The 26,166-nt window shown below is 38.1% G+C and overlaps 1 protein-coding gene across 1 annotated transcript; it reads left to right on the top strand.

Moving 5' to 3' along the window:
* On the top strand, positions 6,268–8,327 carry LOC109841619. Its single transcript, XM_020410571.1, has 2 exons — positions 6,268–6,382; positions 7,939–8,327. Exons 1-2 carry the CDS (start codon positions 6,268–6,270, stop codon positions 8,325–8,327), a joined length of 504 nt encoding a protein of 167 aa, XP_020266160.1.

Raw genomic sequence — 26,166 nt, 5'->3', positions numbered from 1 at the left:
ACAAATACTCAATTTACGGTCGTAAAGGCCACATTGCTAAATTTTGCTATGATGCACACAAATCTTCTAAGACTAATACTTCTTGTGCACACACATGCACATGCATCTATTTCTCATCATAAGCATGCTAGTGTGTTTAAATGTGATCATTGTGGCCGTTTTGGTCATTTGGCTAAGTATTGTTTTGATTTGAAAAGAAAATCTAGTTTGCCAAATGTTTCTAGTACACCACATGTTTTTAAGTGTGATGTTTGTGGTAGGTTTGGACACTTAGCAAAATTTTGCTTTGATTTACAAAATATTTCAAAATCACAAGTTGTTCCAAAATAACTACCTTTGTTTAATAATGTTTCACATTTGCAAAGAGCTACAAATAAATTTTCTTTGTTTGCAAATGGTTCCCGTGCACTTCCACATGGTCATCATAAACAAATGCATCTTTTTCATTGCACATATTGTAATCGGAAGGGTCATTTGCAAGATTACTGTTATGACCGGATTCGTGCAACACATGCGCCCAAATGGGTTCATAACCCTAGGGCTTTGAGCTTTCATGATAGGGGTAATGTCCCTAAACAATCCAGCATCAAGAATGCTTGGGTGCCAAATTGAGTTTCTAACCAAGAACTTAGTGTTTTTATTTTTCTTTTTTCTTAGTTTTGAAAATTATACTTTGAAATCTTTAAACATGAAAATAATTTTTCTTTGATCAATCTTTTGTTTTCATGACTATAAGTTTCAATTTTCATGAGAGGTTTGCATTTATATAACCCCCCGGGTGTATTGGGTGTTTATTTCCCAAATCATGTTTACCGGATGCTAAAATAATTATATGGGTTGGAAAAAGCTCAAGAGCTTGATATTGTTGCCTCTCTTAAAAATTATGTTTTTATTTGTTGCTTTGAATTCATTATATTTAACTTATATAATGATATTTATGTGTTTGTGCTTATGGATCATCTATTCGTGTCTTATAATGTATTCTATGAGTGGTCTGATCAAGTTATACAAAGAAAATTCTCTTTTTTGATCAAACATTGCTTTTGGATTCAAATCTTGATTTATGACTTCATTTGAGTGATTTGTTTTCACTTGAAAACTTTTTTCATGGTTCTCATGTTTTCCTCATTCCTTTGTTTTCATAAATCTATTTTTATACACTATGTTTTTGTAATTGTGAAATGAGACACTTCTTTCATAAATGACATATTAATATGTGTTCTCATTGTCTTGTTTATATGTGAGTTATGTTTAGCATATCTTTCATTTATACTTACTCACATGTTTTTGCCTTAGCTTTCATTTCATATATTCTATATGGCATTTTGATAGGGGAAGCTATTCCCTATACTTGTTTTATACTCACTCATGCATATTGACAGGGGGAGCTTTCGCTCTCTTCATTCTTGTTGTTTTTCCCTTTTTGATGTTGTCAAAGGGGGAGAAATATTATGACTATATTCCTTCTTGCTTATATGCATGATAATGATAATTTGTATATTCATTTCCTTTCATGCATATATCCTTTTTGTAAATTATTTGTCATCATCAAAAAGGGAGAGATTGTTGGCTTTTTTGTTTTGATGATGATTTACAAACAATTTACATCTAATATTGTTTGTCTAATGTTTGTGTCTTGTATTCATTATAGACAAATAATATGTTGAAGGATGGATGGAATCAAGCTTTCACGATCATATCAAATGGATGTTGGCGGATATGGTGGTTGAAGCAATATAATTCAAGTTCAAGATCCAAGTTCAAACTTCATCTGTATAGTGTACCAAGTTGAGCTACATCGAAGATCAAGATCAAGCTTGGGTAATTTAGTTTAGGAGTTTATAATATGTGTGTTAGTACCTTAAGCTCAATATAATATACACACATATTTATTGGTTTCCATGTATATATATAGTTATATATATACATATATGTTTTGATTTGATAGTTTTCAAGTTTTACTATGAAACAATTAAATATAATTAGAAAACATATTTTTGTTTCATACTTACATGCATATATATGATTTCATCAATATCAATTTTATCAGTTTAATGAAATCATGTTTTAGTGCATTATATGTGTATTTTGTTAAAATACTATATTCATTGTTTATAGACTTCATAACAATAGTTTACACCTTTCATTAAGTCTATAAAATCAGTTTACAAATTTTTAAAACTTGGTTTATGTCAAAACATCAAAATTCAAGTATATCAAGTTTGCATGTTTTGGACATTTTTGTAAAATGACAAGTTTTCATAAATGAGAAGTGCAATTCCAAAAATTCTTTTTGTAACATGTTCTTTAATATGTTTATAAATATTTCCCAAAGTTTCATAATTTTTAGAATTTATTTGATATTTTTAAACCCTGTTTATAGTTGGTTTTTACTGTGCAAAACAGACTGTGTGCATGTCATGAGTCGACTAATGAACAGTGACGAGTCGACTCATAAAGTCTTGCACAGTTGTCATTTGTTTCTGCTGAGTCGATCCATGACTTCATGAGTCGACCCATGCATGATGAGTCGACTCATGAATTTTATGAGTCGACCCATAAGTTGTTTTTAGCCTGTAACAGCTAGTTATGTGTCGACTCATGAACAGTGACGAGTCGACTCATAACACTGTAACGGCTTTATTTGGACAGAATCAGATTTCTGATTCTTGGGCTTTTTGGTCTTTTCCTTTGGGGTTTTTGGCTGAGGTTTTGGGTGGCTATATATATACCTCATTGCTCTCATTCTTTAAGGATCTAAGAAAGTTTAACAAGGGTTTAAAGTTTGTTTAAGTTTGTTTAAAGTGTGTTTATAAGCTTTTAAGCATTTGAGTGTTTTCGGTTTTGTGAATTAATTCCACAAGAGCTTGAGGAGATCATCTATTAAAGTTTGAGCTTCTAACTATTCTCCCTCCATCTCTTGTTATCTATTGAGAAGTTTTCTAAACTCAAACTCTAGCTTTACATTTATATACTTGTATGAGCATCATTGTTCTTAAGCTAGATTTTCTATTTGAGTTTAGTTTTGATTTATTGAATCTCATTGTTACACATACCCACATTGAGCTTATCGTATTTGAATTCATAATATATTTGGGGTTGTGAGAAATAGTAACATTGAGTTGAGCCTAATTGAGTTCTCACCTTGTTTAGAGAACAATCATTTGTTGTGTGCCTAATTATGAAGTTCACTTTGTAATACACTTGTACACCGAGAGGAGTGTGTGGTGAGGACGGAGTCGGTACCGAGAGGAGTGGCGTCAGTGGCCTAGTAAGAGGTGATAATTCCGAGCACTTGAGGGAGTTGATACGTGAGGACGAACACTTGAGGTTGTAGCTTGTGTATGTACATTGTGAGGATTTGTGAGAGTTGTCGGTTGATTTGATAACTGAGTGTGTAAATTTTTCGGTTAGCTAGAAAACCGAGTGTGTAGAGAAGTTTCGGCTTCCAAACCGGGTTGTGTAGTGGATTCCCCGGGAGTGGGGAGCGGAGACGTAGGACAGAAGGTCCAAACTCCATGATCATTTCCTTGTGTTTGGGTTTGGCATTGGCGTATTTATTCTTGCATATTGTTATATCGCCATTGTTGCATGATCATATTGTTTACCCTTGTTTATATTGTATATCCTTGCACATATCTTGTAGCATGTCATACTTGCTAGGATATATTTGTTAATTAGTTTTAATTGGCATAAAATCGGATTAGATTAGCATAAACCTTATTCACCCCTCCCCCTCTTGGGTTCTTTCCTAGCGTCCTTAGGGTCTAACATGTACAATATGTAAACTTTTTGAAGCACATCAAGGGAACTTGGAGGCAATCTGATGATCCATGGTGGTTCCCTCTTCAAGTTCACATGGAGCCTCATCATGCACACTGCACTAGGCGATAGCCCTAGTGAGGTATGCGAGTCCGATAACAAAAATGATATTACTATTAATGAACTCGCACATGGCTATGAATTATTGATGCATGATTATAAAAAATTGCAACATAGCTTTATTGATTTAAAAAGCAAGCATGTCGAAATGAAATCCTCTTATGAAACACTAGCCACTAAGTTTGATCTATTTGCAAATGAAAATATTAATCTTGAAGAATGCAATAAAAAATTAAAATTGGAAATTGCTAGTTTGTTTCATGAAAAATGTGATGCTATATTAGAAGTTGAGAACATTAGGAAAGAGCTTAATTCTTTCAAAACTGGTAGTTGCATGTTCTACTTCTAATAACAATGCTTGTGTAGTAAATAATGAGTTGAATCATGTTAAAAGTAGAATTTCCTCTTTAGATTCAACATTAAAAACTTGCATTGTTAATAACAATAAGCTTATGGACTTATGTGCAAAGTCCCATGAAAATTCTTCCAGGAAAACTATACACTATGCACATATGTATAACAAAATTTACAAGTGTTCAATTTTCGATCGTAAAGGCCATATTGCTAAATTTTGTTATAATGCACAAAAGCCTAAGAAGCCTAATCATATTTGTGTATCCCATCAAGCTTCTCCATCTCATACACATGTACACACACATAGTGATAATTATAAATATGCTCATGTGTATAAGTATGAATTTTGTGGTCGTTTTGGCCATTTGACCAAGTTTTGTTACGATTTGAGAAGAACTTCTCGTTTGCAAAACAATTTTAAAGATAAACCTATTTTTGCAAATGAGTCACGTGCACAACATCTTGGTAAACGTAAACCATTTCAACCTTTATATTGTACAAATTATAATCGTAAAGGTCATGTATACAATTTTTGCTTTGACCGTATTCGTACACAAAATGCGTCCAAATGGATTTATAACCATAGGGCCTTGAATTAAATGATGGGGGTCATGTCCCAAAATTTTTCGGCATCAAAAATGATTGGGTGACAAAACGAAATTAATTTTGTTTCGTTTTATGAGTTTTTTTATTTATATAGGATGAGTTTAAATTGATTTTGTGAACTTTTTTCAATTATATATTTTTCTAATAATTTTTTTTTGTGTGAAATTTTTGCTTGAGACATGTTTACTCATTAATTATATGAGTGTTTACAGTTTTATATATATTTATATGTATTTAAAATCACAAAAGTCAAATTTTTATATGAAAAATAGTTTTTTTAGCATATCAGTCGACTTATCAGTCGACTGATGCCTTCAGGCAACTGATAAGTCGACCGGCGGGCTCGTCTGCTTCTTGGGTTTTTAGATTTCTGTGGTTTTATTCATTTGGTTCTGAACCCGACCGGCTTAAATTCTAATCCTGGCCGTTCATTTTGTTTTTGAGATTATCTTGGCCGTCCGATCCTTCCCTATACCTTAAACCCAACCTGTTCTTCCCCAAATTTCACAATCCGATCAAATTTCCCCAAAATCAATCGACTAGCAATCACATCTCCGTCGATTCCTCTGTCGTTCGTTCTTTTCCAGTCGACCGTCGAGCTCTGAGATCCCCTCTGCTAATATAATCTCCTTCTTCTTGTCAATTTCAGAGCTCAGATCTTAGGGTTTATTATTTCTAGGGTTTCAAATTCTAGTGATTGCAATCAGTTTGTTTCTATCTTTCATTAGGCATAGGGGCAGTTCTAAGCGTCCCAGGACTTGTAGAGGAAGACCCTCTTCCTCTCATGCTCCCAATCCCCCTTCTCGAGCCCCTCGTGCTCAATCTCCTCCTCCCGCGGAGAACCTTTAGTATTATGAACAATATTTACAAAATCCCACTTTAATTGGGAAGTATCGTGCCTTGTGCCAACTGAAGATCTTCCCCGGGAGATTCGTTTCTTTCGAGGATTGTAACCATTTCAACTTGAGTACATATTTCAAAAATGTTGGTTTGTTTGATTTGCTTGACAGTACCAAACCTCACCCGCAATAGCCCCATCTAGTGCGGTTATTTTATGCAAACTTGCAAGTAGATTCCATCGACCCTAACACTCCATTCATTTCATCTCTTGTTAAGGGTCACCAAATCCTTTTTTCAGCAAATTAACTTTCTAAAATTCTTGACATACCTAGAGGAGACACTCTTTTAGGTGATATTGTGTTTGATGACCCTGCTATTGATTCATTAGTGATCCTTCCTGGTAGACATTTCCCTCTTGAATCCAATAATGCTACCATCTTGGCTAAGATTATTGGGAGAATACTTAGTTACAAATTAATCCCCAAAACTAGGGGTTATGATCATTACTCCTAATATCTTACCATTACCATATATGCCATTATTGGCAATAGAGATGTCTTGTGGGGTAAAGTAATATTTGACATAATGGCATCTACCCACACCAAATTCCTTCCATTTGGGGCCATTCTCACCCCTATCTTCAAGCACTTCAATGTTGATCTTTCTGGGGAACCATTCATTAAAATCAGACCTTTCATTTGTTAGCCTTTATGTTTTGATGATGATTTACAACCACCATTATTAGTACTAATTGCTTGTTGAGTGATGTTGTAGATTACAATAATATCAAGCTCATTAGTACCTTTTATTAGAGGATTGGATGGATTATCAAGCTACAACGATAAAAACAAGGAGGTAGAGGCAAACTGTTGAAGCAAAGCTATCAAGAGCACAATATCAAATTAGAAGCTTCATCAAAAATCAAGCAAATATCAAGACTCAAGCTATATATTTGTATGTGAGAGATATTTGTATTTTTATTTCTCTCTAGTGCATAAGGTAGGCAAGTAGTTTGATAGATTGTATTTGAAGCTCTTGGGATAACACACGCACACTCATTCAAAACTCACATTTTGTTAATTTTGCTAAACAATGAGTTTTCACAAGTATAAGGACCTTTTTGCAAAATCCTTTGTCAAACAAGTTTGTTTTCTTGTTTAAAAACATTCTCCAGAGTTTTACAACTTTTGAAAATTGTTTGATAATTTTTTACAATTGCCCAAAATCAAAAACCTATTTTAAAACCTTGTGTATGTTTGGTATCAGTTTACGGTCGACCAGACTTGGTTCGACGGTTGACCGTGAAAAGTCTAGAGAGTTTGGGAACTAGGCAGCTTCTCGCGATCGACCGGACTTGGTTCGGTGGTCGACCGTGAAAAGTCTAGAGAGTTTTGGCTATGACGGCTAGTTCCTACGGTCGACCACCAATGGCTCTGCGGTCAACCGTCGCTACTTTAACAGCTAGTTTCTACCAGCTTTTAGATTTTTGGGATTTGGTCTTTTTTATCTTTTTCTAGGGTTTTTGGCTTCTTCCAAGGATTGCCTATATATACCCAACTACCCTATTTAATTCTGAAATAACTTTGTAAGATAAATTGATTGAGCTTGTGTTCTTGTGTTAAAAAGAGCTTCAATTTTCAAAATTCCTTAATCTGTTTTCACACTTGCAAATCCCACATCCCAAGCTTCAATTAGAATCTCTTATTCTTGCTATATGGCTGTTGTAAGAGAGCTTCTTACTTTTCTTTGTATCGTGTGGAGTGCAAGATCTTGTGAAGATCTACTGTGTGGTTGTGAGATCTCAAGAGGAGATCGTTGTGTAGAAGTTACGGCTTTCAAACCGGATTGTGATAGTGGAATTCTCCTCGAGAGTTGGAAGCGGGAACGTAAGTCGGAGGACCGAACCTCGTGAACATATCGCGTGTCACAATTGGCTAACTATTTCCTAACCTATGTTATTTTGTTTTAGCATTTTATTTTGTTGTGTATTGCTTTGTCTTACTTTTAATTGCATATTTATTGCCTATGCTCTTTTCATCCCCCTCTAGGGCCTTTCAATTGGTATCAGAGCGAGGTATTTACTATTTGTTATTCTTAAATCCCTTAGAGAAAAGATCTAAATGGAAGTTTTAATGAATATGCATATGCTAGAAGGACAATCCACTACTAGACCACCCCTTTTCACTGGTAGCAACTTTGCTTATTGAAAAGCTAGGATGAGAATTTATCTTTGATGAATTTACCTTGATATTCTAGACATCGTAGAGAAGAAATATGCTGAGAAACCTAGTAGTAGTAGTATGACCGATGGTAAGAGGCTCAAAACAAACCTTAATATAAAGGCCATGAATGCTTTAATTTGTGGACTTACTCCCAATGAATACAATAGAGTTTCCACGTGTGCAACTGCACATGAAATTTGGGAAAAGTTATGCATCACTCATGAAGGAATCTCCCAAGTTAAAGAGTCCAAAATTAGCGGCCTCATGCATGATTATGAATTGTTTAAAATGCTTCAAAATGAATCTATTGATGCTATGTTTTCTCGATTTACTAACATCATAAATGAATTGCATGGCCTTGATAAGAAATTGTCGAACCAAGAGATGAACTACAAGATTTTTCGTTCTTTGACGCCGGTGTGAGAGCCCAAAGCTATGCCCATCGAGGAAGCTCATGATCTTACAACACTTACTCTTTATGGTCTCATTAGCAAGCTCAAGGTCCATGAGAAGAAGATCAAGGAAAAGGAGGAAGTACCCCCAAAGGCAACCGAGAAACCATCTAAAAAATTGAAGACTATTGCACTCAAAGGGGCAATTGATGACTCATCCTCCTTGGATAGTGAAGTTGATGTCTCTAGAGAAGTGGCACACCTCTCTAGAAGAATATCAAGACTAATTAAAATGAATAAAAAATTTAAAAATCGATCTAAAAACAATAGAAACAAATTTCCCTCTCGTGTAGGTAAATGCTTCGAATGCAATGAACCAGGACACTTAGCAAAGGATTGTCCTAAGCTTAAGGAGAAGTACTTAAATTACAACAAGAAGAAGGCTATGTATGCCGGATGGGATGAATCCGAACCAAGCGATTCAGATAGCAATGATGAGGGCGCTAAGATTGCTATTCATGACCCAAACATTTATTTCATGGCTCATGAAGATGAGGCACAATCCGAAACCGAAAGTGAATCATTCTTTATGCAATGTGAACTAGAAACCGTATTAGAAGAATTAAACATTAAATTTAAAAGAGTGGCAAAAGAATACTCTTCTTTCAAAAAATTACATGGTTCTTGTGATTCTAAGTTTGTGCAACTATAATCTTCTCTTGCTCTAAAAGATGAAATGATAGGAGATCTAGACTTTGGAAAAAAACAACTAAGGTCTAAAATTGAGAGGCTAGAAATTAAAAATGAAAGAATTAAATCTAATCATGCTTACTCTAGCCATCATCATGTTGATAGAAAATGGTATCATAAATCTTATGCTCCTACATACAAGAAAAATTTTTTATGCATATATTACATGAGATATGGTCATATCTCTACTCATTGTAGGATTAAAAATAATATTGATCATTATGAGTTAATGTGGATACCTTAGGGTACCAAAAATACTAACATTCAAGGACCAAAAGTTTGGGTACCTAAAGGTTCTACAACTTATTTATATGTAGGGAACATCTCGCACAAGACATAAGGAGTTATGGTACCTTGATAGTGGTTGCTCACATCACATGACGGGCAATAAGTAATTATTTACAACCCTATTAAGGATTGAAGGAGGAAATGTCTCCTTTGGTGATTGTTGATGTCCGTGAACACGCAGTCGATGAGGGTCTTTTGTTGATGATGGAGGCTGGGAGGATAAAATATGGGGTCGACTCCTCCTCCGACTTTACGCCTGATTCTAAGCGCACAGGGTGGACTGATAACCCGCACATGCAAAAATCACAAGAGTACGGGGCTAGTTTCCCCGTGGTACCTCCGACGGTCAAGTCAGCTGGTGATCTTGAGAGAGGTTTTTTGGAAGGTCCCCGGGCCATTGAGGTCCTAGCAGGGGGGGTCCTCTATAAGAGGTGATTTTATTTTATGCCAAGAATAAAGGGGGAGTAAAGTTCATATGTTAAAAGAAACGGAGCTCCCTCCTTCCCCTTACCCTTCTTACCTCCTTTTATAGTCCATTGCCTCTGAGATTTTGGCTTTTATTTCGCACAGGAGGGCGGTTGCAAGGTGAGTAGATAGGCTATTGAGTCATCCTTCTCCTTCCAGGTGTAGGCTGGTGATTGGAAGGAAAGTCATTTGAATACAGGAGAGAGGTGTCCTCTTAGTATCCTGGATTTGACAGATGAGGAAGGATAGAGGATAGGCCCACTATTCGGTCGTCCTTCCCTCTCCAGATGGCGGCTGGTGATTGGAGGGGAAGTTATTCGAGACCAGAAGAGCATCATGGCGATCCTAGAGAAGTGACTTGTGAGTAGAATAAACGGCTTATGCAGGGGATTTGTCATAGCAAAGATCTCGATGGGACTGATCAGTGCTGTTGTGTTGATTGACTTCTGAAGTGAGATTAGTCGGATCTTATCCCTTTAGTCGAGGCGGGTTAATCTGCAAGTCATCATGATGACTTGCCGACCCGATAGTCGAGTAAGCTTTGGTCGAGTGTATGATTAGACGTCTGCTTGAGAAGTCATCTTAATTACGAGGGATCGACTTGTCCCAAGCGATAGGCTTGGCCTCGGCTGCGCTTTAAAGCCATTTTGGACCATGGCTTTTTTAAGCCTATATAGATAATTTCTTGATACTTCTCTTTAGATGGTAAATTACCATAACAGTTGGCCTCTTTTATTTGGATCTGACTTTAGTCGGGTCCAAATGAAATAGATATGAGTTTGCTCAGTGTTGAGATTTTTTAGCCAGTTGATCATGGCTGGAGACGTGGCATAGAACTTGCTAACCGCTAATCTTCTGTAGGTTAATTATGTCAGTGTTGGGAACCGCTTTTTTTTAAAGGAAACGAGGCATCATGGGTAGAGTGAATGGTGCCTTTACTTGTTAATTGGCTGGCGTAAGCTATGAGCAGCGGTTGTCCTTTTCGAGCGATTCGTTTCCGATTTCCAAAATGGATCTTTCTCAGTTACTCCATGATTGCACCTCTTGAATTCTCCTGCATGCTCCTTCGGAGGCTTATAAATAAATCATGGCGCTGTTTTAAAGGAACACTCTACATCAGAAAAATTTCTCCTTGTTAATTCTTCCTTCCTCCCAAGAGATTTTTATCATGGCTTTTCCTCGGAACGACCGTGAGAGGAAACTCAGGGTCCTGTATCTTTCTAGGTCGAGGATGAGTTTGGATGAGGCAAACTGGTTGCATGATAAGTACAACATTTCTCATGTGATGATGACCGTGGGGGTACCGGACAACCTTACTCCGGTGCATATGCATGGGGAGGATCGGGTGCCCCTCTATCTGGCGCATCTGTAATGTAGACTACACCTGCCGTTACATCCCTTCATCAGGGAGGTTTTTACGGCTTTGGGGGTTTCTCCCTACCAATTTCACCCACACACCATTTATACTTTAACGTCGTTCATAGACGCTTGCTCCAAGGCAGGAGTGGGGCCCAGCATTAATTTGCTTGGGCACGTGTTTAGTGTGGGGTCTGTTGAGGGAGACCCTCACTATATTTTCCACTGTTGGGGTGATTTCCGCTTGGACACAGATTTCCATGAGTTGAATGAAGAATGGAAGTTCTTCGTCTGGGTGTTCGGTGCCGATGACATACTATCCTACTCAGCTTGGCCTGAAGTGTAGGAGAGTGTATTGGAGCCGAGGGCTCTTAGTGATCTTGAGTCTGGAGATCTGGAGAAGCTCCGGCATCACCTCGGTTTTTAGGAGTCCAAAGCTCTAGATGGAGAGGAATTCCCGGAGATGGGAGGGTCCTCCTCGTCTTCCTCCGACTCAGGAGCGATAATCCTTCCTCCACTAATGGAGGTCTGTAAAAGAGGGGCCGACTCGGAGGAGTCGAGTTCTTCCGGGAGGCCTTTGAAGAAAATGAGGAAGGACTTCGGGGACAGTGGTTCTGAGCCTTAGGAGAATTTTTTTTGTAAGCCTTGTTAGGCCTTTTGGTAAAAAATGTACAAAACTCCTTTCTGAATGAGAAACGATTTCTTCTGTCTTCTGCTTCTGAGAATTGCAAATGCTTGATAGAATAGTTGATCATGTCGTGGCTCCATTTTTCTTTTTGAGAAGAGTGTTGGTCCTTGTAGATTAGATATAATATGCAGGATAAGTAGCGACGTCTTTGTTTTTTCTAGGTGGGGAACCATAGATTTGATTGTTGACTTGTGGAGTCTTTGTACTTTAGGCTACTCCTTATGGGGAGCGAAGTCCTTCGGAACCGACTAGGAAGTCCTTGTGCCTTGGTTGATTCCTAGATAAAGAGCCAAGGACTTTGTTCCGACTGAGAAGTCATTTTACCTTGGGCTTATTCTTTAGGAAGAGCCATGGACTTTGTTCCGACTGAGAAGTGTTTTGCCTTGGACTTATTCTTTAGGAAGAGCCAAGGGCTTTGTTCCGACTAAGAAGTCATTTTGCCTTGTACTTATTCTTTAGGAAGAGCCAAGGGCTTTGATCCGATTGAGAAGTCGTTTTGCCTTGGACTTATTCTTTAGGAAGAGCCAAGTTGTTCCGACTGAGAAGTCATTTTGCCTTGGACTTATTCTTTAGGAAAAGCCAAAGGCTTGTTCCGACTAAGAAGTCGTTGTGCCTTGGTTTTACCCTGAGAAGGTTCTAAGGTCATGACCACTATGGACGATGAGAGCAGAAGGAGTCAAACCATATATTGTCCCTTAGGCTTACCTTTAAGAAGAGCCAAGAGCTTTGTGCCGACTGAGGAGCTGTTGTGCCTTGGTTTTATCCTGAGAAGGTACCAAGGTCCTGACCACTATGGACGATGAGAGCAGAAGGAATCGAACCATATGTTGTGCATTAGGCTTACCTTTAAGAAGAGCCAAGGGATTTGTGTTGATTGAGGATTCGTTGTGCCTTGGTTTTACCCTGAGAAGGTACCAAGGTGTTGACCACTATGGACGATGAGAGTAGAAAGAATTGAACTATATGTTGTGCCTTGGGCTTACCTTTAAGAAGAGCCAAGGGCTTTGTACTGACTGAGGAGTCGTTGTGCCTTGGTTTTACCCTTAGAAGGTACCAAGGTCTTGACCAATATGGACGATTAGAGCAGAAGGAATCGAACCATATGTTGTACCTTAGGCTTACCTTTAAGAAGAGCCAAGGGCTTTGATACTGACTGAGGAGTCGTTGTACCTTGGGTCTGTTCTGAAGCGGCACCAGAGCCTTGTGATCGACTGAGGGGTCGTGGCACGTTAGGCCTGTCCTGAGGCGACGCTAGGTTCTTGTGACCGACTAAGGGGTAGTTGTGCCTTGGGCCTGTCCTGAGGCGATGCCAGGGCCTTGTGACCGACTAAGTGGTCGTGGCACCTTGGGCCTATCCTGAGGCAGTGCCAGGGTTTTGTGACTGACTAAGGAGTCGTTGTGCCTTGGTTTTATCCTGAGAATGCACCAAGGTCTTGATACTGGCTGAGGAGTCGTTGCACCTTGGGCCTATCCTGAGGCGACACTAAGGCCTTGTGATCGACTGAGGGGTCGTGGCACCTTGGGCCTGTCCTGAGGCGGCACCAAGGTCTTGTGACCAACTGAGGAGTCGTTGTGCCTTGGTTTTACCCTTAGAAGGCACCAAGGTGTTGATACCGACTAAGGAGTCGTTGCCTAGACGACTAGGTCTTTGATGTCTTTCTTTTTATTTGACACTTTCATTGATTGTTTGAAATTTATACATAACAGAGTACAGTTCACTCATACTCATCACTCGGGTGATGTTAAAATCTTGTTTCTTTGCTCAGATGCATTTTGGAGATGGCTTCCTGCTGGGGACAGGGTCACTGAGACAGAGCTTCCTTGGCCATTTCTTTTCACCTATGAACATTCTAGTTTTGATGAGAGCGAGTTGTTGCTTTATTGGCTGTCTTTGTTGCCAAACTGAGGAATGCCCGGAATTAGGAGGGGTTATTCTTCCTCTCGAGGGTGAGCTGTTTGGCTTTGGACATTGTTGTGTTGCAGGCATATTTTCCATTTCATCAGCCAATGACATTTCTAAATTTTGAGTTTTTGCTGAGGTCCTTGCTGGTCGACGGTGGACATAAGGATTTTCGACAGATCTTGCTTGTCCACCGTCGGTTGCTCTGTTAAGCCCAGTATTCCGTTGTTTGAGCTTTTGGAAGATGTTGCTCGACAGAGAAGGCCCAGGCAACTTTTGTGATGGGGGCTTCTTATTGGTGAGAACTCCATGTGCCGAAGCTTTGTTCCCTGGAATTTGATGGGATGACTTCCCCTTGGGGTTTCCAGGGATAGCGACAGTCGGACCATCCTATAAATGGAGGAGCCTTCTTATAGAGGGAGTGCAAGTCGCATGCTTCGACCATCAGTTTTTACTTCGACTCTAGCGGTTTTGAGCATCTGTAATGGGTCGAGGCTGTTAATCTTCCTGAGAAGACCAGCGTGTGAGCCCTCGAGTTTTCCCCACAATCTCACCTTGGGTGAGGAAGGACTCTCCTTTGAAGGCGGTGATGGTCCAAGGAGCCAACCACAGACTCCATCGCTACTCCTTGTTTGTGTGAACTGTTGCTTACGGGAGCTTGAGCAATGCTGGATCTAATCATAACCCTTAGGGTTCTATTTACTATCCAACCCCAACCTTCTTAGCTGTCCAGGCGGTGGGGTTTTTATCTATGGCGGCGATAGGGAGCCTGCACTTCATTCTCAAGCCAAACAAACACCATAGTTGGCTCCTCCAAAATCTGTGGTGGCGATAGGGTTCCACTTGGCAAATACTCCCCCGAAAGCTGTTGGAGCCCTCGAGTGCTACGCCTATGTTAGCACCTCATAGTCATAGGCTAATCCTCCTTTGCTTGAATGATGTGATTCCAGGCTTTGTTTAGCTTGAATGATGCAATTCTAGTACCTTTTCTCAAGAATAGAAAGAATCAGGCCCCCACTCAGAATTGGGCTTTTCTTCTCAGAGAAGAAAGTGGGCCCCACGGTGGGCGCCAAACTATTGATGTCCGTGAACATACAGTCAATGAAGGTCTTCCGTTGATGATGGAGGCCAGGAGGATAAAAGGTGGGGCCGACTCCTCCTCCGACTTTACACCTGATTCTGAGCGCGCGGGGTGGACTGATAACCTGCACATGCAATAGTCGCAGGGCTACGGGGCTAGTTTCCCCGTGGTGCCTCTGACGGTCAAGTCAGCTGGTGATCTTGAGGGAGGTTTTTTGGAAGGTCCCCGAGCCATTGAGGTCCTAGCAGGGGGGTCCTCTATAAGAGGTGAATTTATTTTTATGCCAAGAATAAAGGGGGAGTAAAGTTTAGATGTTAAAAGAAAAGTAGCTCCCTCCTTGCCCTTACCCTTCTTACCTCCTTTTATAGTCCATTGCCTCTGAGATTTTGGCTTTTCTTTTGCACAGGAGGGCGGTTGCAAGGTGAGCAGATAGGCTGTTGAGTCATCCTTCTCCTTCCAGGTGTAGGTTGGTGATTGGAAGGGAAGTCATTCGAATAGAGGAGAGAGGTGTCCTCTTAGTATCCTGGATTTGACAGATGAGGGAGGATAAAGGATAGGCCTATTGTTCGGTCATCCTTCCCTCTCCAGATGGTGGCTGGTGATTGGAGGGGAAGTTATTCGAGACCAGAAGAGCATCATGGCGATCCCAGAGAAGTGACTTGTGAGTAGAATAAGTGGCTTATACAGGGGATTTGTCAGAGCAAAGATCTCGATGGGACTAATCAGTACTGTTGTGTTGATTGACTTCTGAAGTGAGATTAGTCGGATCTTATCCCTTTAGTCGAGGCGGGTTGATCCGCGAGTCATCATTATGACTTGCCGACCCGATAGTCAAGTGAGCTTTGGTCGAGTGTATGGTCAAGACATTTGCTCAAGGAGTCGTCTTAATTATGAGAGACTGACTGGTCCCACACTTCGAGTCAGTCATGATGACTCTTGGTCGACAGATGGCTCATCTGCTCGACTGGCCGATAGGCTTGGCCTCGGTTGCGCTTTAAAGCTATTTGACAGATGGCTCATCTGCTCGACTGGCCGATAGGCTTGGCCTCGGTTGCGCTTTAAAGCTATTTTGGACCATGGCTTTTTAAAGCCTATGCGGATAATCTCTTGATACTTCTCTTTAGATGGTAAATTACCATAACAATAGTGGTGAGAAAGGTAAAATTGTAGGTATTGATAATATTTATAAGATGCATTCTCCCATAATTGATGATGTTTATTTTGTTAAAATACTAAATCATAATCTTCTTAGTATTAGTCAATTAAGTGATAAAGGTTTTGATATTTCTTTTAAACTGGATAAATGTATTGTTAGTATGAATGATAATTTTTTTTTTTTTTGCTTTTAGAAATCTAATGTTTACGTCTTTGAGATGAATGAGCTAATAGATCAAGATGTGAAGTGTCTTGCCGTGATGGATGAAGATCCTTGGATTTGTCCCAAGAAACTTGGACATGCTAATTTGGAGTTGATATCTAAGCTATCCAAGAAGAATTTAGTAATAGGTCTACCAAATCCAATCTATATTAAAGACTCTATTTGTGGGGAATGTGCCAAAGGTAAACAAACTAAGAATTCCTTCAAATCCATAAATGAGGTATCCACTTCTAAACCTTTACAATTATTACATCTTGATCTTTTTGGTCCTATGTGTGTTGCTGCTCTAGGAGGAAAATATTATGTATTTGTTATTATTGATGATTTTTCACATTTTACATGGGTAATTTTTCTTACAAATAAAGATGAATATTTTGAAGAGTTTTCTCATTTTATGAATAAAAGAGATTTAAAATTTTTTAAAATTAGAAGTGATCATGGTGGTGAATTTTAAAATAATTATTTTGATGAATTTTGTGCTCATCATGATATAACTTATATGTTTTTCGCTCCTAGAACACCTCAACAAAATGGTGTTGTTGAACAGAGAAATCGCACCATACAAGTGATGGCACGCACAATGATAAATGCTTTTGATTTGCCTAAATATTTTTGGGCAAAAGTCGTACATATGGCTTGCCATGTTTTAAATAGTGTTTTAATTAGACCTAAATTTAAGAAAGCTCCTTATGAACTCTTTTTTGGCAAAACCCCATATATTGGATATTTTTATATTTTTGGTTGTAAATGTTTTATCTTAAACACTAAAGACCATCATGATAAATTTGATTCAAAAATTGATATTGGTATATTTTTGGGGTATGCATCTAGAAGTAAGGCTTATAGGGTCTTCAACAAACGATCACTTGTTGTTGAAGAATCTACAAACGTTACTTTTGATGAGACTAATATTGGTTTGTAAGATAGTTTGCCTAGGGATGATGATAATATTGAGGGAGGATTGGAATCTATTAGGATGTTTTTAACCTTTGCTAGTTTTAAAGATTTCAAACTATTTCAAATGGATGTTAAAAGTGCTTTTTTAAATGATTTTTTAGAGAAGTATATATTGAGCAACCCCCGGTTTTATGGATCATTCTTTTCCTAATCATGTTTATCGGGTCGAAAACGCTTTATATGGGTTAAAACAAGCTCCTAGAGCTTGGTATGCTTGCCACTCTAGTTTTCTACTTGAAAATAGTTTTTCTAAAGAAAAATTTGATAATACTCTTTTTGTTAGAAAACGGAAAAATGATTTCCTTTTAGTTCAAATTTATGTTGATGATATCATTTTTGGTACCACTGATAAATCTTTGTGCAAGGACTTTTTAAAAGTTATGCAATACCAATTTGAGATGAGCATTATGGGTGAGCTTACATTCTTTCTCCGTCTCCAAGTCAAGCAATCTAAGGATGAGATTTTCATTTCTGAAAGCAAATATACTAGAGAATTGGTAAAAAAATTTGGATTAGAGAGCTCCAAGCATGCTCCAACTCCCATGAGTACAAGTCTCAAGCTTGATGCAGATGTTAGTGGTGAGGAGGTAGACCAAAAGCTTTACTGGGGTATGATAGGTAGTCTCCTTTACCTTACCACTAGTAGACCGGATATCATGTTTAGTGTGTGTGTGTATGTGCACGTTTTAAAGCTTCTCCTAAAAGGTCTCATTTGATTATGGTTAAAAGAATTATCAAATATGTTAATGGCATAATAGGTCTTGGTTTATTTATCCAAAAAGTACTTCTTTTGATCTTTATGGTTTTTGTGATGCCGACTTTGCCTGTTGTAAGATAGATCGCAAGAGTACGAGTGGTACATGTTAATTTTTGGGTAACTCTCTCATCTCTTGGGCATCCAAGAAACAAAATTATGTTGCATTGTCCACTATGAAAGTGAAATACATTGCCGCCAGCTTGTGTTGTGCTCAACTTTTATGGATGAAACAAAATTTGGTTGATTATGATTTGTATTTTCAAGACACAAAATTTTTTTGGGACAATACTAGTGCTATCAATATTTTAAAAAATTCCGTTTTGTATTCTAGAACTAAGCATATAGATGTACGCCATCATTTCTTACGTGACCATGTAGAGCGGAAAGATGTATCCCTTATCTATAAAGCATATAGATGTACGCCATCATTTCTTACGTGACCATGTAGAGCGGAAAGATGTATCCCTTATCTATATTGATACTAAATCTCAATTAGCATTTCTTACGTGACCATGTAGAGCGGAAAGATGTATCCCTTATCTATATTGATACTAAATCTCAATTAGTGGACATCTTTACCAAGCCTCTTTGTGAAGAAGATTTTTGTCACATAAGAAATGGTTTGGGCATGTGCATTCTTTGAGTTTTTGTTTGTTTGTTTGTTTGTTCGGATTATCATTTTCATATCCCACTATTTTCCTTTACGCACTCATTGTTATAACATCTCTAAACACACAAAATTACCAAGAGGAGTGGTTGGGAGAGACTGGGGTCAATTCTAATAGGAGTGGGTTGGTAGTAATGCCTAAGGAGAGGTCGTAAATCCAAAACATTTGAGGAATGTGACACAGGTAGGTCAACACTTGAGGTGTATTTTGTTAGTTTTTGCATGAATTTTATTTTGTGTAACCCATTTTTGATGGTGACAAAGGGGGAGAGAAATCTCCTCATTTGTGCACATAGTTAGGGGGAGAGAGGCTTATAGATAGGGGAGTAACTATCTATAAGCTATATATTCAATTTTATTTTCCTCTTGAATAATGGTTGGTCGTCATCATTAAAAAGGGGGAGATTGTTAGCCTTTATGTTTTGATGATGATTTATAACAAACATTATTAGTACTAATTACTTGTTGAGCGATATTGTAGATTACAAGAATATCAAGCTCATTAGTATCTTTATTGGAGGATTGGATGGATTATCAAGCTACAACGATGAAATCAAGGAGGTGGAGGCAAACTGGTAAGCAAAGCTATCAAGAGCACAATATCAAATTATAAGCTTCATCAAAAATCAATCAAATATCAAGACTCAAGCTATATATTTATATGTGAGAGATATTTGCATTTTTATTTCTCTCTAGTGCTTAATGTAGGAAGTAGTTTGATAGATTGTATTTGAAGCTCTTGGGATAACACACACATACCTTCAAAACTCACATTTTGTTAATTTTGATAAACAATGAGTTTTCACAAGTATAAGGACCTTTTTGCAAAATTCTTTGTTAAACAAGTTTGTTTTCTTGTTTAAAAACATTCTCCAGAGTTTTACAACTTTTAAAAGTTGTTTGATAATTTTTTACAATTGCCTAAAGTCAAAAACCTATTTTAAAACTCTATGTATGTTTGGTATCAATCCGTGATCGATCGGACTTGGTTCGGCGGTCGACCGTGAAAAGCCCAGAAACTAGGCAGCTTCTCGTGGTCGACCGGACTTGGTTCGGTGGTCAATCGTGAAAAGTCCATAGAGTTTTGTTTATAACGCCATCGCTACTGTAACGACTAGTTTCTGACAGCTTTCAGATTTTTGAGATTTGGTCTTTTTTAACTTTTTCTAGGGTTTTTGGCTTCTTCAAAGGATTACCTATATATACCCAACTACCCTATTTAATTCTGAACTAACTTTGTAAGATACATTGATTGAGCTTGTGTTCTTGTGTTAAAAAGAGCTTCAATTTTTGAAATCCCTCAATCTGTTTTCACACTTACAAATCCCACATCTCAAGCTTCAATTGGAATCTCTTATTCTTTCCATAGGGCTAGTGTAAGAGAGCTTCTTACTGCTCTTTGTATCGTGTGGAGTGCAAGATCTTGTGAAGATCTACTGTGTGGTTGTGAGATCTCAAGAGGAGATCGTTGTGTAGAAGTTCCGGCTTCCAAACCGGATTGTGATAGTGGAATTCTCCTAGAGAGTGGAGAGCAGGGACGTAGGTCGGGGGACCGAACCTCGTGAACATATCGCGTGTCGCAATTGGCTAACTATTTCCTAACTTATCTCTCTTATCTTGTTTTAGCATTTTATTTTGTGGTGTATTGCTTTGTCTTACTTTTATTTGCATATTTATTGCCTCATAACCCTATTCAACCCCCTCTAGGGCCTTTCATCATTGACGCCGCCGCTCTAAATCGCATGGGTATTCCTCTTACCCAATATGCCCTTGATCTCTTCCCTCTCCTGAACCCCCACCTCCATCTCCTGAGCCTGTAAGATCTTTTGAGTCTTCTTCTTCAGACTCATCATATAGACCTCCTCACCACTCTCCTCCTGCTTCTTCTTCACATATTCCCAATTCTATGTCTCGTCGCATCGACAGCTTGGAAGAAGGCGTATACGAGCGCTTGAGAAATCTCGAGCGTAGGCAAGAGGAGATTAATGCTGAGATGGTTGGCACGATTGATGGCTTCGAGCAGAAGCTCGATGATATTCCCTGCTTACTGCAGCTATCTACTCCATCCTCGGGTCCATGACCATCATTGTGATGCAGATTTTCTATTTTATGTACATGGTTTTGATAAACACTTTGATGTATTGACTTTGCTTATGTAGTAGTTTTGGTTGTTTATGGCTTGTGTTGAACATGTGAGAGTTGTTATAAACTCTAATTTTGCTTATATATATCCATGTTCAGTTTCCTATGCCTCTATGTGAATGTGTGGATGTGGTTGTAATTACAAATATTCTTTGTGCATTCCTGTTTAACAACCTATATATTTTCATGTTTTGTGGCTATCCATTCTTACATGCTTTTAAATAGGGGGAGAATCCCTATTTCTATATTTCTCACCTGTGCTTATATATAGAGGGAGCTTCTAGCTCTCATTATATCCTTTTTACCCATTTTTGATGTTGCCAAAGGAGGAGAAAATTTATGAGTATATAGTATTTATTTTTTATTGTTTATTGATTTTATTATGCATATTGGTAAATTTTTTGTCATCATCAAAAGGGGGAGATTGTTGGCCTTCTTGTTTTGATGATAATTTAACAAACAATTTACAACTAAGATTGGTTTTAGTATTTTGTTTTATGTTGGTTAGTATATACAGGAAATTGAGCTAAACTAATATATTGAAGCTTATATATATCAAGTCAATCAATCAAAGTTCAAGATTCAGAAGATTCATTCTTGGTATGCATAGTATAGGTTTATATAATGTATGTTAATTCTATAAGCTAAAATATACACGCACATTTTATTTGTGAATTTTCTCAAAAATAGGTGTTTTTATGCAAAATATATTCAAATATGCTTTGGACTATACAAACCATGCTAACATCTTTTATTAAGTCCATCAAAACATTACACAAGTTTTCAAAACTTGATTTGAGCTAAAATGTCAAAATAAACATATTTGAAAACATGTATTTTTAGCACCTTTGAATGTTTCCGAGTTTTCACAAATGGTAAGAGCAATTTGGAAAATTTCTTTTCCAACATGTTCATATTCATGTTTATAAACTTTTCCCAAAGTTTTATATTTTTTGGAATTTATTTGCTATTTTTTAAAAGACTTTAAAATTCAATTTCAAAATTCAAAACAGGCTGAAAACTAGTCATCAGTCGACTGGTCAGTCGACTGATAAAACTGCTTGCAATTGCTAAAAATTTCTGTTTTAATTTTGGTTGACTGACCAATCGATTGATAGGTCATCATTCGACTGATTGTGCTTATCAGTCGACCGATGAGCTGCCTGTTGCCTATAACAGTCAGCTCATCAGTCAACTGACACGAGCCGTCAGTCGACCGATAAGCTCAACGACTATTTTTCTAGTTTTTGTTATTTTGTCTTTTTTGCTGGATTTTCTTGGGTTTTGTGCCTTGGTTTTTCATCCTATAAATACCCCATACTATTTCACTTCTGAAATTATCTAAGAAGTTTTTAACAACAGTTTAAAAGAGTTTAAAGTTTGTTTAAGTTTCTTAAGTTTGTGTTTACAAAGAGGAGGCTTGCATTTTCAATTGAGGAATTCATCCTCAATCTTCTTCATCCTCTATTGTGTTTATAGAGAAGTTTTTTAACTCTTTTCTCTAGCAATTATTTACTGATTTTCACATTCTTATTATTGCTAGTTTGTTAAGTGAGTTAGATTTCATTTATACTCATTTTATCACACACCCTATTTGAGCTTGTAGTATTTCATACATCATATATTAGGTTGTGGGATTGTGACATTATGAGAGTGAGTTTACATTATGTTCTCATCCATATTAGAGAATAAATTATTGTATTTGAGCTTTATTGTGAGTTACACGTTGTATTACAATTGTACACCGAGAGTAGTGTGTGGTGAGAGACGGGGTCAGTTCCAAGAGGAGTGGGGTCGGTAGTAAAGTCTAGTGAGAGGTTATAATTCCGAACACTTAAGGAAGGTGACACGAGCTAGGCCAACACTTAGAAGGTGTAGAGTGTGATTACAAGTATGTAAGTTATAATGTTTTCAGTGAACTAGAAAACCGAGTTTTGAGGTATAAATGTTATTCAGGTGAGCGTAAAAAACCCGATTGTGATAGTGGATATCTCCTCGAGGTGAGGAACGGAGACGTAGGGCAAGTGGTTGACCGTGAACATATCGTGTGTTTTGTGTTTTTTTATTGTGCACTATCACTCTTGTTTATTTTATCTTGTTTATATATCCTTGCCTTAATTTATTTGAATATCATATTTGTAGGGATATATTAATTAATAAGTTTTAATCGTTATTAATATCTAATAAGATTAGCAATAACCCTATTCACCCCCCCCCCCCCCCGATACAACTACAAGATGTATACCATGTACCGGGTATGAAAAAGAATCTTCTATCTATTTCCCAATTAACAACTTCTAAAAACTATGTAGTATTTGGGCCACAAGATGTAAAAGTCTATCAAAACTTGAAGTCACCAGGAGAACCTGTCATGGAGGGGCGGAAGGTAGAATTTGTCTATGTGATGTCGGCAGAATCGACATACATAGCTAAAGCCAAAAGGAAAGAGATGGCTGATATGTGGCATACTCGGCTTGGCCATGTGAGCTATCAAAACCCCAAGATTATGATGAAAAAGTCAATGTTGAAAGGGCTTCCACACTTGGAGATTCGAGGAGGGACCATATGCAGAGGTTGTTAGTACGGTAAGGCGCATCAATTGCCGTATCAGGAGTCACAGTTCAGAGCCAAGTTTTGGAGTTTGTACACTCAGATATATTTAGTCGAGTAAAACAAGAATCAATTGGTGGGATGTGGTACAAGATCACTTTCATCGACAATTACTTGAGGTATATCTGGGTTGATTTTATGAAGGAAAAGTCTGAAACACTCTCCAAATTCAAGCAATTTCGAGACAAAGTCGAAGGAGAACTCAACAAGAAGATTCGTTGCCTACGCACAGATAACGGAGGAGAGTACACATCAAATGAGTTTTATGACTACTTGAAGCAGCACAAGATTCAGCGGCAGCTAACGTGCCCAAATACTCTGCAGCAGAATAGCGTAGCCGAAAGAAAGAATCATCATCTCCCCTGAAATTTACAGAAGCATGCTTCATGCTAAAAACATACTAGGATTTTTTTGGGCAGAGTGTATGGAGACTACGGCACACATGATCAATCGGCTACCACAACCGAAGTAGGATTTCATGTCGCTCTTTCAGAAGTTGTGGAATACCAACCCAACCGTAAGCCATTTCAGAGTCTTCGGCTGTGTATGTTATGTCTTTGTGTCTGATCACTTACGCAGCAAGTTTGATAAAAAAGCTATAAGATGTATCTTTGTGAGGTATGACAATAAAATAAAAGGATGAAGATGTTATGATCCCACAACCGGACGGTGCTACACACCAAGAAATGTTGTGTTTGACGAAGCCTCGACCTGGTGGGCTTCACAAGAAGTTGCACTCACAGACTCTAGTGATCTAGAGATTAGTTGCAGAAGAAGCTAGGAGAGCTAGGTCAAGAAGGACTACGTCAATCAGAGAAGATAGAATCAAGCTCTTCAACATCCTCAAAGGAGAATACTCCATGAAAAAGTAGTGTTTATCAAACAATGCTAGATGAAGAGTGCACGAACAAGATAGAGGACATCGAAGAAGAACCGGTTGAACAACTTTGAAGATCAATGCGACCCATAAAGATAAATCCTAAGTATTCTAATCCTGCCATTATAGAAGATGTGAAGGGTAGCTTTGAGGAAGCATACAAAATTACTGAATGGAGACTAGAAATGGACGAAGAAATTCAAGCTCTATAGCAGAACCAAACTTGGGGTTGGTGCTAAAGCCCAAAGATGTCAAACCTATCTCCTTCAAATGGGTTTACAAGGTCAAGACTCGACCGGATGGGTAGATTGAGAGATACAAAGCACGCTTGGTCGCTCGAGGATTCTCTCAATAGTATGGACTAGATTATGATAAGACACTCAGTCTAGTTGCCAAGATAACAACAGTTCGAGTTCTGCTAGCTCTAGCCACCAGCAAGAGTTGGAAGCTTTGGCAGATGGACGTGAAGAGCACATTTTTACACGGCGAGGTGGATCAAGAGATTTACATGGAGCAACCCATTGGATTTTAGAACAAGGAAAAGAAAAGATATATTTGCAAACTAAAAAAAGCTCTCGAAGCAAAGCTCTCTACGAACTGAAGCAAGCTTCGAGAGCTTGTTATGGCAAGATTGGTGAGTTTTTAGTTTAAAGTGGATACTCATTTGCTCCTGCAAATTCTAGTTTATTTGTCAAACAGACTGGCAATAGGCTAGCAATTGTGTTGGTCTATGTGGATGACTTAATCCTAACTAGAGACGATGACGCGAAAATCCAAAAAACGAGGACAAATCTCTCTGTCAGGTTTCAGATGAAGGAGCTTAGGGAGCTGAAGCATTTCCTTGGGTTGGAGGTCGACCGAAGGAAGGATGGACTATTCTTGCGCCAAGAAAAATATGCGAAGGACATGTTGCTCAAGTACGAGATGTTCAACTACAAGTCAATCTTAACACCTATGGAGATAAATCTGAGACTGTGTGCACATTAAGAAAAAGATTTGGATGATCCAACTATGTGTCGACAACTAGTTCAAAGCTTGATCTATCTAACAATGAGAAGACCAAATATTTCATTTGCGGTAGGTGTGATGAGTCGATACATGTAGAAGCCAAAGAAGCCTCACTTAGAAGCAATCCTAAGGATCATAAGATACATCAAGGGTACAGTTAACTATGGTCTCATGTATAAGAAAGGAGAAGAATATGAGGTCTATGGATATTGTGATGTTGACTATACTGGAGATCATGACACTCGAAGGTCTATTACCGAATACGTATTTAGTCTCGGTTCAGTGATTATATCTTGGTATAACAAAAGACAGTCAACGATGTCACTATCAACTACAGAGGCAAACTACATATCAGCAGCGATGGCAGCTCAGAAAAGCATGTGGCTTTTTCAGTTAATGAGAGATCTACATCAGTCCACAGACTACTCAATAGCTTTACATTGTGATAATCAATCTGCAATACGATTGGAAAATAATCTAGTTTTTCATGCTAGGACGAAACACATTGAAGTATATCATCACTTTCTTCGAGAGAAAGTTCTTCAAGAGGAGATTGTAATGAAGCCAATTGGGATAAACAAACAAATAGCTGACATATTCACCAAAGCACTGAGTAGTTTAAAGTTTACAGAATTTTGAAGTCAACTTGGACTCTGCGGCCTAACTTCCCCGTCTATTATGCACAATATTTTAAAAATAGGCTGATTTTATCCCGGATATTTAAGGTTTGGGCTATGGCTGATACGATTTTTACAAAAATATATGGTATTGGGACGATTTTTCCCGATATATTTGAATAAATCTGAGAAAACGGTCGATTTCTCGTGGCCTAAAATCAACTAATTTTCTACAATTTATATTCTAAGTGAACTGGTTTGGGCTTGTAAACAAAAAACCATCTTTTTTCCATATTAGACCAGCATGCACTAAACAAAAACTATACTAA

Source organism: Asparagus officinalis, chromosome 5 (assembly GCF_001876935.1).
Source record: "Asparagus officinalis chromosome 5, Aspof.V1, whole genome shotgun sequence".
NCBI classification, from domain to species: Eukaryota; Viridiplantae; Streptophyta; class Magnoliopsida; order Asparagales; family Asparagaceae; genus Asparagus; species Asparagus officinalis.
Note: the sequence above shows the minus strand (reverse complement) of the source record. Positions and strands in the feature narration are given on the sequence as shown.

Excerpts from the sequence above, each read along its gene's own strand:
- LOC109841619 (XM_020410571.1), top strand. The coding sequence starts at position 6,268 with ATGGCATCTACCCACACCAAATTCCTTCCATTTGGGGCCATTCTCACC. Across the intron at positions 6,383-7,938 it reads TAAAATCAGACCTTTCATTT|ACATCGTAGAGAAGAAATAT; the intron begins GTTAGCCTTTAT and ends TTGATATTCTAG.